Here is an 11,577-nt window from a genome sequence, read left to right as displayed (position 1 = left end):
GCCATTTCCCCATTTCACACATGCTTGGGCTTCTGTAAATATTTAGAGTCTCCATCCATCAGGAAACAAAACTGGATGCCCCCCAAGCCCCTCAAGGTGGAAAAAATGACACAATTGCTTCTTAATACCATCAGGCTGACATCAGCATCCTTGGCAGGTGGCGATTGGCCACGCAGCCTAGCCAATGGAAGGACTCCTCAGACCGGAGGAGGGGGAGAGTGTCAGAGCAAAGAGTTTTTAAACTCTTGCAGGGAAAGCTCTGGAGAGTCAGACCTGACGTGCAATCAGGGAAGCAGAGAACCGCACTGAGCAACCACACCACACGCCCCCTCCCCGTTATGTCTGCAACACATTTCAACAGGGGCCCAGCCTACGGCATGTCAGCTGAGGTCAAGAGCAAGGTAAGATGCTAGGTGTTTGTATATGTGTGAGAGAGGGATTTTGAGTACCCTGTGGAATGGTACTTTTTAAAGTCCAGGATCGGGTTGAATTAATCATAGGACTGGAGAAGCGCAAAAGACTGTTTGCCTCTATGAAAAATCCAGGCACAAAGGGAGAGAAATGCCCTGCTTTGGTGCAGCTCCTCTCAAGCATTCCAAGCATTTCACAGACATTCTCTCCTTTCAGTCTCCATATTTCAAAGTAACGTTCTCCTGTATCCGAATAATTACAAGCAAGAGTGGACTGAGGCTGGGAAAACTATAGAGTAAACTTTGGAGCAGGCATAGAGAGAATGGAATATTGAAAAAACCTGTTTGTACCCATGAGCTGCATTTTTACTAATCCTATGTCTGGAAAGTTATGATTATACCCATTTTACAGATACAGCACAATACATATGATGCAACTTTTGGCCCTCAACAGTACAGAAAGAGAATTTATACTTGAGGGTTCTGATTCTCTGTTTCAAGATATTTATAAGGTCTGTTTGTTGAACACTGAGAGGATAGCTTTTGGTCATGTGAATAAACATTCCAGCCAGTTTGTAGCTGTGTTTTAAATATTAAGTAATGGCCTTTGAAAGCAACAAACTTCTAGACAAAGCCCAGGACTCTGCATCAACAGATAATTCCAATCCCTGGCCCAGTGTCATACCACCCCATTAGAGTTGTTCACTAATATGAACAATATATTAGGGCAGCACCAGACTGGGGGAATGCTGGGCACTTGTCATAATTACAGAAGCAGTTTCAAAGAGATAAATATAAAATTGTTTTTTATAGTGAGTTCTATGTTAAGTACACAGAACTTAATTCAAAATAAGTCAACTTTAGACTCTGATTACTGTTGATCTTTTTATTGTTTCCAAAAATTAATTTCGGTATACTCAAGTTGGTACATGTGGAATCCCAAGCAATATTGCAACAAAGGCAGGGGTGGGATTCTACCAGTTTGCACCTATTCGCTAGAACCGGTTGTTAACATTCTAAGCAGTTTGGAGAACCGGTTGTTAGAAGAAATTACTGGCCTAATCCTGTAAGGAAGGCAGGAAGGAAACATTCTGGTGTTGCTTACAGAAACTGCCTCTCCTAACCCTTATTACATTCTTGGCAGGACGAGACTTCCTGTCTCAGGAACGTCTCTGGAGTTTTTTTCCCTTCCTTTGCTGGTACTTTGCTTGTGTGGAGTGACCATTCAAACTTACAATGGCACTGAAAAATGTGACTTATGACCATTTTTCACACTTATGACTGTTGCAGCATCCCCACAATCATGAGAGGCCAGGCGAGGAGATGCGTGTCTTGATGTGAGTGATATTGAGTAGACCATGCCCAGCCAATAACATGACCACTAACCCATGTCCACCCAGTCACATGACCACCAAGCCATGCCCACCACCTAAGCCATGCCCACAGAACTGGTTGTTAAAAAATTTGAATCCCACCCCTGAACAAAGGATAGACCAGACTGAACTTTGGAGGTTCAGAGATGACTTTAATGAGTTTTTGCTATTACAATGCTTGCTTCTCATCTTAATGTATACATACACAGATTGCATACAGAGGTGTTTTGTACCTCTGTCTGCATAAAGTCTCTTCCTACAGGCCTATATCACATCAGTTAATTTGGAGGTGAGATTTGAGAGGAGAGAGCCAACAGGATTCACATGTTTCTTGAGAGATGTTGGCCTTTCCCTTGCTAGAGTTGTTTAAACAGAAGCCAACAGTTCATCTATTGGGGATGGCGGAGTATAAATTCCTGATATAATCAAGGGTTTGGACTAGATGATCCCCAAGATCCTTTTCAACTATTATGTTGTATGATTTTATGAATGTGCTATTCCATAAGTCATGTGTTCCACCCCATAGAGGCTGAGTAATTATGGCTTAGCATGTTCAGGGAACCCTGTTACTTTTTCTTGCCTCAGATGCAGACAGAATGATGGGATTTCAATGGATTAGCTAATACTCATAGAGTGCTTAAAATGGATTAGCAAAATAGCGGGAAGCCCAGGAAGCCGTGATGTGACGGAACTCCCATTTGCTATCATTGACTCTTCCCTAAGTGAGGTAGCCACTTCTGATTATTGGTCTGAGGCGCCGTTTGGAAGGTAACAGAACACATAGAGCTATTACTTGAATTGTGGGGAGAGACAAACTCCTAATTTTGGGGGGGACCCTTAGCTGCTACTTTAGGTGGTTTCCAGAAGGGAAAACATAATTAAAATAAAAGAAACTGAGGGAATGGCCAATGGCATCCCAATACCCTTTCCTCCCACCAGTACAAGTGCTGCATAGTTACAATCGAGTAGAAAGTTTCCCTGCAGTAGATCAACCCCAGACTTGTGTTCTTCCTTTCATTTTATAATCTGTGAGGGAAAGCTTCATCAGGACTATGAGGATTGTAGTGAAAACTATTAGGCAGGAAAGTGTCCTACATTTCTGTCCTTTTAACTTAGCCTGACTGTTTGAATCTGTGTGGGGAGCACTCATCTACAGACCTCCCTGGAAGTAAGAGCATCTGTCCAGCTCTGATCAGAATATCAGATACTGAATAGATACTGTCCAGAGAGTCAGTGAATATCAAGACTTGGCATCTCCAACTGACTCCCTCATCGGTCAGGAACAACTCAGGAATGTCTCCTATCCCCAGTCACTGAGCTAGATGGATCACGGCTTGGCTGAGGATGAGACAGCTTCCCTGGCAGTTCTTCATCGATTAGAGAGAGCAGAACCTCTGTGGATTGACCAGGAGGCCCCAACTTCTCTCCTGGTGCCCTGCCTTTCCCATGAGGGATGGTTCTAGCCAAAGACCAGACTCTTCCTTCCCCCTCCATGGCTCCTCTCTAGCCTGCGTTCCCCACTGTCTTTGCTGGAGTCTCGGCAGCAACAGACTCACCATATATGGTCAGTTTTGGGGTTTCTTTGAAGGCTAGTTCTAAATAAGGGCATGGCTGGGCAGGGTGTACATTTTAACAGACAGCAGAGGGGCTGCACTGAGATACCAGGTAAGAGAAACCATCAACATAGCCTTCACACACGTTTGTAGACATATTTATGTGTGCATGCACACATTTACACACAGAGAGATATATAGACAAAGGTCCATCCTCCCCTTCATGATATAAACACCCATATGTAGCCATCAAAATGAAATATATTTTTTTTAATTCTGGAATAGGAGAATCAGACTTCCTGAAGGAGAAGTGGTACCTTTCTCCCTTTCATCCTGTTAGTTACTCTGAAATATTAACATCATTAATTGCAATTTTTTTTTCTGTTCTTAAGGAAAAATCAATATCTTTTCAGAACAATTCTGGATCCTAAGATCCAGAATGAATTTTTAAAAAGTCATTTGGTTTTTAAAATACCAAACTTTCTTCCAATTACATAGGTATCTGGTGCCCTGTGCACATATTTTGTATTTTGTTTCAATCTTCATCTCAAACATCTACAAGCAAAGAAGCAGATCTTAACACTTTCAACTGATGTAAGATTTTGAAATAACTGAATTCTATAATTCTATAGAATTTTCAGGGAGAATAAAAAGAAATCCACTAAGAAACCACAGAAAGAACAAACTTAATTAAAATTCAAAATATCTCCAGTTCTTTCAAACATCCCCATAATAAGAAAAAAAAACATGGAAACTTGCATGTTTTTTTTACCATCAGATTGTGATTATTGTCTTTGTTGTTCTTTTCTGCACTCTTTCTAGGGCCTCAGCATCTCTTTTTTGTATCTTGGTTATCAGAACTGGATGCAATATTCCAAGTGTGGCCTAACCACTGCAGTATAAAGCAGTACTGTCACTTCTCAAAATCCTGATGCTATTCTTCTGTTGATGCAGCCCAGGGCCACATCCGCTTTTGGGGTTTTTTTTTGCAGCTGTAGCACATTGGTGAATCATACATAAGTGTTGGCCCATCAAGACACCTAGATTTCTTTCACAAGTGCTAATGTTGAGCCAGATACTGCCTATTCTGTACCTGTGCATTTGGTTTTTCCTGCCTATGTGCAGGACCTTATTTTTTTTACCATTGAATTGCATTTTGTTGGATAGGATCCAATACTCAAGTCTGTCAAAATCCTTCACTTGAGTGTATCTTTCAAAGTATTAACAGTTCCTCACAGCTTGGTATCATCTGCAAATTTGATGAGTTCCCTTTCTATCTGCTCATCTAGGTTAATTATGAAGATGTTAAAGAGTACTGAGTCCAAGACAGAACCTTGAATTACCCGACTCCATGCTTCCCTCCATGTCAATGTAGTTCCATTGAGGACCACATGCTGAGTGCAGTTGGTCAGCCAACTGCAATTCCATCGGGTGGTGGTACTGTCTATCCCACATTGTAGACTGTGGCCTACTTTATCAAATGCCTTATTGAAGTCCAAGTATACTATATTCACAGTGTTTCGTTATCCACTAATTTAATCACTTTAAGCAATAATATTTGTCTGGCATGATCTTCTGTTTTTAACAAATCCATGCTGTCTTCTATCACCCTGTTCATTTCTAAGTGCTCAGAAATCTGCTGTTTTTTTTCTAGGATTTTCCCAGGAATTGATATCAAGCAGATTGGTCTGCAGTTTCCTGGTTCCACTTTTTGTCTTTTTTTGCAAATTTAAACCACATCAATTCTTTTCCAATCCTCTAGCATTTCCCCCATGCTCCAGGAGTTCTGAAAAATTTTATTCCGTGTATCAGAGGTCACATCTGCCAAATCCTTCAAAATCCTGGGATGTAAACCATCTGATCCGTGTGATTTGAACTCATCTAAAATGGATAGGTGTTCTCTTACAAATTTTTTGCCGATTTTCACCTTATTCCTGTTCCGTCTTCCACTTTGGATAGGCTGGGCTATTTATTCCTTATGTATAAAGACAGATGCAAAGAAGGAATTAAGCAGTCCTGCTTTCTCCCTGCCATCCCTTCTTGTAATTTTCTCCCATTAGTAGACAGATCATTTCCTTGATTTTCTTCTTATTTCCTACATATTGAAATAAACTTTTTGTTATTTTTGGCATTTGTTGCAAGTCTTAATTTATTGAAAGCCTTAGCTTCCCTGGCTTTATCCTTGCAGATTGGACTTATTAGTTATATGTCCCTCTGTCCTTTTTCTCTTTCAGTTTGTCAAAGAGTTCTTTATGCAACAGGCTGATTTCACCTGGGTGTCTTTGTTTTCCTTTCTCTGTGGTATTGTGTCAGATTGAGTTTTTATAACCTCATTTTTCAGAGTTTCCCAAGCATTTTGAGTTGCTTTCCCCTTTAGGATTTCCATCCATGGAATTCTTCCTAATCTTTCTTTTAGTTTGTTGAAGTCAGCTCTCTTAAAATCTATAACATTAGAATAACTTGATTCAATTTCCTGTGCCTGCATCATGGCAAGTTCTAGAATGACATGGTCACTATCCCCCAAAATTCCCTCAACCAATTTATCTCTATTAGTAAAACTTACATTAGTATAACTGACCCTCTAGTTTCTCCTCTATCTTTCCCTAACAAAGTTGTCAGCTAGGCACTTCAGGATCCTGTTTGATTTCCAACTTGCTGCAGAGTTTGCCTCCCAGATGTTGTCGGGGTAGCTAAAGTCTCCCATTATTAGTGGTGTAATTCCTGTACACCTCAATTTACTGATTAGCTAAAAGTTAATCTATTTCCTCTATTTGGTTAGGTGGCCTATAGTACATAACCTATAACAATATCATTTCCTTTTCCTGTAATATTCACCCAAATACTTTCAAGAAGGCTTTCAGCCTTGGTAATGTGAATATTTCTGTAGAAGTGCAGTAATTCTTTACATACAATGCAACTCCTCCTCCTCTTTTGTTGGGTTTGTTGCTTTTGAACAATTTATATCCTTCTAAAATGTGTTTCGATCATGGGTTTCATCCCACCAGGTTTCAGTAAAAGCAACAATATAGTATCTGCTGTTATGTAGCAGGATTTCTCTTTGCTTGTTCCCCGTATTTTTAGCATTAGTGTACAGGCATCTGAGCCCTTTATGCTGACCCTATATTTGTTTTCTGCATCTTCTGTTAATGTACCTGAGTGCCCCTTTCTTCTCCCCCCCCACCCTCTTACTCATTGTCTGCAGCTGGCAACAGAGTCCTAGGCTGCATCAACAGAGTTATAGAACCAAGACCACACGAAGTGTTAATACCACTTTATAATGCCTTGGTAAGATCATACTTGGAATATTGTGTCCAGTTTTGGTTGCCACAATATAAAAATGATGCTGAGACACTAGAAAGAATGCAGAGAAGAGTGACAAAGATGATTAGGGGACTGGAGGTTATAATGGTATAGGATTGCCTGCTTGAGCAGAGAGTTGGATTAGAAGACCTATAAGGTTCCTTCCAACTGTGTAACTATTTTATTACGTTATTCTGATTTGTTTTCTTAGGGTTTATGATTTAGTTTTGGTCCTAAAAAATGGTCTCCTTCCCCTTCCAGTTTTACTTTAAAGCCCTTCAGATGCACTGAGCCTGTTGTTTTCCAAATACATTCTTCTTGGTTCTTACAACAAGGCTAATCAGGACAAAGCAACAAGCACCCATGGAATGGCTTATCTAGAAAATGTCCCTAGACACAAATCTCTTGGTGATTTGTGGTGTCTGATTCAGAGGGATTCGCCTCTTCCTTTATCAACATTACAGACATTATGAAATTTTGATACTGTTGCCTTCTTTTTATCAAATGTGGCATGACCCTAGCTGTGGAACAGAAGAAATGAAAGTATTAGAGATGCTTTTAAGAATGCAAGAGAAGTTTCTAGCACAATGTTTACAGTGCTTGGCATGAGAAGCTGCTATTGGCAACATTTTTGCTTGATATCCATGACTTGCAATTGTTTGCATCTATGAAGCTGCTGTCAGAGATTGTTTGGAATACATCCCAATCCAAACTTGCTTCCCCTGCTTAGATCAAAAGCAAAGTTTAAAACACAGTACAGTCTGTGACAGGCATTCCTATGAGAACAATGTCCCATGAACACCATGTGATAAATTCAGATAATCAGCCACAAAAGCCAAAGCTTCCAACAGTCTTGCCTGCATTTCTTGTAGCTGCACATCCTGGAACCCATAAATTAGTATTTATTGCCTCTCTAAAATAATACCCAAGCCTAGTTTGTACAAGGGGCTATCACCACACTAGCTGATTTTTCAAGCAGTCCCTTCAAAGTCCCTTTCTAGCTTTTGGAGTAGAGTCCAAATGTTCCTTCTGCATCATACAAACATTAGTACCAATCAGCAATATGTGAGGGACTATTCAAAGCAGGGGTTGATGGTAACTGATAAAGGAAGAAGGTGTTTGAGACAATGATTGTTTGGGCTAAAAATTTTTGCAATAGAATTATACAAGTGCCAGATAGAAATGTCAAACTATGTTAACTGCATATAAAGAAAATTTGTATAAAATGTTTTACAGATGGCATTTTGCAGCAACAAGATTAGCGAAAATGTATAAGGATAGATGTCGCTAAATGTTGGAAATGTAATCAAACACCTGGTTCATATTACCATATGTGGTGGACCAGAGGTGGTATTCAGCAGGTTCTGACCGGTTCTGGAGAACTGGTAGCAGAAATTTTGAGTAGTTCAGAGAACTGGCAAATACCACCTCTGACTGGAGATTTTACAATATCCTGCCACGCCCACCAAGCCACGCCCACAGAACCTGTAGTAAAAAAATTTGAATCCCACCACTGTGGTGGACATGTCCACAAGTTAAAAAATATTAGACAAAAATACATACCTGGTTGGAAAAATGATAAAACAGCATATAGACATGAAACCAGAAATATTTTTATTGGCCATTCTACCAGAAAAATATGATAAAGAGACTATATACTTGACTTTACATGTATTAATTGCAGCTAGAATTGTATATGTTCAACAATGGAAGTGTGATGAGATCCTGACAGACGGGAAGGTAATTCAGAAAATATTAGAATGTGCAGAAATGGATAGACTAACACTTACTATTAAGGACAAAGAAGAAACTAAAACTTTTTGACATGGGACTTGTTTTATTGATGGCTAAACAATAAAAACAGAAGTTAGAAAGAAAGGGACATAAAAAGGATAAGTGTTAAAATGGAAATTTGTTAAAATGCACAAACAGAATATTATTGTTACTACAATATTAATATTATTGTGATAAATGTTATTGTAAACAACTTGATTATGATCACCTAAAACTAATTGTACCCAGACAACACATCATTTGATTGAAATGGAATTTTATACATTATATTAATAAAACAAATAAAACTTTAAACAAAAAAAAGGGAAGAAGGTGTTTGGCTTAACAGCCAATTCTTACTTGGTATCACTAAGTTGCTTCTCTCTTGATATGCTGGTATTCCACAATCCTACCATATGTGGAGTGCAGACATCTGGAAAATGAGTAGATAGCTGGAAATAATTAGATGTTTTTTACAAGAATTTAGTACCTCTAACAACATCTTGATTTCTGCATTCAACTATAGTAGCTCTATTTTCTCTTTTAAAATGTTGTGAATATGAGAGTGGAAGAATTACATTCTAGTTATACAATTTAAGTTTGATTTTAGAACTGATTGTATGATAGTTGCAAGCTTGCACATTTACCCAATTAATTATTTTAGAATACATAATCCAATATTCAAAATTTCTTCCAGGAATTAATATGTTGAAAATAGATGCAACTGCTATATTCAGTTTCAAACTGTAATCTGTATGGATCAACTTGACAGTTGAAACCCGAGTTTGGATTAGCCACAATACAAATTACATACTTCCACATAAATATTTAAACATCCTTAACAGCAGAGGCCCGTATCTTTATTCATGGATCTAAGTTTTTACATAGATAAGCTTCATTTTTTTCCTTTAATTCACAGAATCCTGGGTACGCATATTTGCAATTGCAACTAATTTCTGCAGTATTCTGACTGCATGAGTTGTGTCTATTTGCGTAAGGTCAGAAGAGCACTTCTGTTATTTAATACAGGCATATCAGACACTTTCTGCCCATGGTATGCTTTAGAATTATTTCAGGCACCAGCTAGTTTGTATGAGAAGTTCATGATATTACCCTGGAGATTTCCCTTCTCTTGGTTCTTAACAATGAGACTGACTAATTATGTCCCATACTTCTAAATAGCCCCCGCCTCCCAGGGTACAACTGCAAACACTCTAGGCATTTTAAGGAAAGTACAGCTCCCATAAAGTTTGGAAAGTTCCATGATTTTGGGTTTAAAAATGCTAAGAATTTAGTGATAAATAAATCCAAATCCAAAATATTTGAAGCATTTAACTTTCATCCCTCTAAATCAAAACAGTGGAATGAATACTCACTTAACATGAATTTGATTATTTCTTAATGCTTATGCTTCAATTTTTGTAAGTGCTCCATATGCACCAAAAGATAAAAAAGCTAAAGTACATGATACAAAATGAAAAAGGGAGAGAGACAGGAAGAAGAAAGAAAGCATTTGGTTGAACAACAACTGATATTTTAGCCATTGTAAAATTTAATGTAGAAATTACAATATAAAAATATAAATAGCCATGGATCTGATCTCAATGATATATTTAACTTTTGTTGGAAGAGCAGTGGGGTACTTCCACTAAAATATAGCGCTATCTTGATTCTGTGAGACATATACGTGAAGGCAAACTGCATTACAGTATTTTTTTCCCCCCACAGCTTTTGTGGTTAGTTTATTTATTTGATTTACATAGCTGTCCATCTCACCAAAGTGACTCTGGGCAGCTCACAACAGTTAAAAAATAACCCAATAAAAAGTTGCTTAAATAGATTTCCCTTTTGATGTTCCTAGATCACCTTCTGATAACTCCAAATCTAGCTATATGATAAATTCCTATAATTAACAGAGAAAATAAGTTTAGCTGACTCACATGAACAAAACAAGACACACATCAAAATAGAATTCTTAACATTGTTTTTTCCAGTCTAATCACTATTACATGTATAGATAACAAAGGAAAGTGTAATGTTGGGCACAACAGTGAAAGCTGTTCTAATAACGTAAGAGATAAAGTGCCAACACTGTGCTACTTTCTTTCTTCACTCTTTTGTTTCTGTAACAACTAGTTCATTCTCTGAGAAATATTAAAAAGGAACAAATAAGTGAGTCTTGACCACAGGCTTAACACATAGTCCTCCATTTGCTAAACTTCCACATAAGTCCCACCTCTATTTAGCTAGACCTGATCTTTGAAACATCCCAACCAAGAGATAAATCTTTGTGGATCTGTGACAAGTATGCCCTCAATTTTTCTCCCAAGTTTGGTGAATTCCTTGTAGAGGGGACACAACATGTTTGGATTGGCAGAATTCCCTGGCACAGCCGATGGTATGAAACTGCCTCATATCCAGAGAGAGGAAAGGCCCAAGGAATGCATTTGAGTTCTTGTTCTCAGCTAAGGCATTCATGCCAAGCACCAAGAATGGAGAAGAACAGTGCTGGGCAATCAGGACGTCACTGAGATCAAACACAGCCTTCCCTTTCACATAAGATGAAATAGAACAGCTTGCCTTTTCCTAATTACTTGGTCTCCTAATAGTGGCAGTCTTACTTGGGGAAAAATTATAGTTTTGCTAGGAGACAGCCAGGTCTCTGGTTTATATATTCCTTTCTAGATTTATATTGATCTTTCATATCTGATCTCTCCCCTCTAGTTTTTCCTAATTTCAAGCAACTTTCCCTGTGCTTTTTTCTTGAGAATGTTTATACTTGCTTTTTAACTCTTCACTTGGATTTAAGTACTAAAAGAAGTTACTCTTCTGTCTGTGCCCTGTAATCACTTTGTGTTATGCATAACGCATGCAGATGTTTGCTCCAAACCATACTCCAGAATGTTTATTCACAAATCACACTCCAGAATGTTGATTTGTATGTTACTTTAACACTTTAACGCTCTTCCTTTTTCAAAAGTGAGGAAAGTATATCTGTAACTAATGTTTCAGCTCTAGAGACTGACTGACTGATTGATTATGTGCCATTGAGTCATTCTATACTCAGAGCAACCAGATAGATAGATTTTCTTCAGGTCTCCCAATGGTGCCCTCACTGTCATTGTAACTGTGTCCATCCATTGCTATTGGTTGTTCCCATCTTCTCTT

The 11,577-nt window shown here is 38.4% G+C and overlaps 1 protein-coding gene across 1 annotated transcript in view; it reads left to right on the top strand.

Moving 5' to 3' along the window:
- The first annotated feature begins 262 nt into the window (after positions 1-262).
- The window catches only part of CNN1 (calponin 1), a 35,224-nt gene continuing 23,909 nt past the window's right edge, over positions 263-11,577 (top strand). Inside the window, exon 1 of the mRNA XM_026679623.2 lies at positions 263-401. Coding sequence (XP_026535408.1) covers positions 339-401 — 63 coding nt within the window. The 5' untranslated portion in view covers positions 263-338. The remainder of the gene's footprint in view (positions 402-11,577) is intronic.

Source organism: Notechis scutatus, chromosome 2, assembly GCF_049901735.1.
Source record: "Notechis scutatus isolate UNSWTSFEM ecotype Mainland chromosome 2, rNotScu1.2, whole genome shotgun sequence".
Taxonomy (NCBI): Eukaryota; Metazoa; Chordata; class Lepidosauria; order Squamata; family Elapidae; genus Notechis; species Notechis scutatus.
Note: the sequence above shows the minus strand (reverse complement) of the source record. Positions and strands in the feature narration are given on the sequence as shown.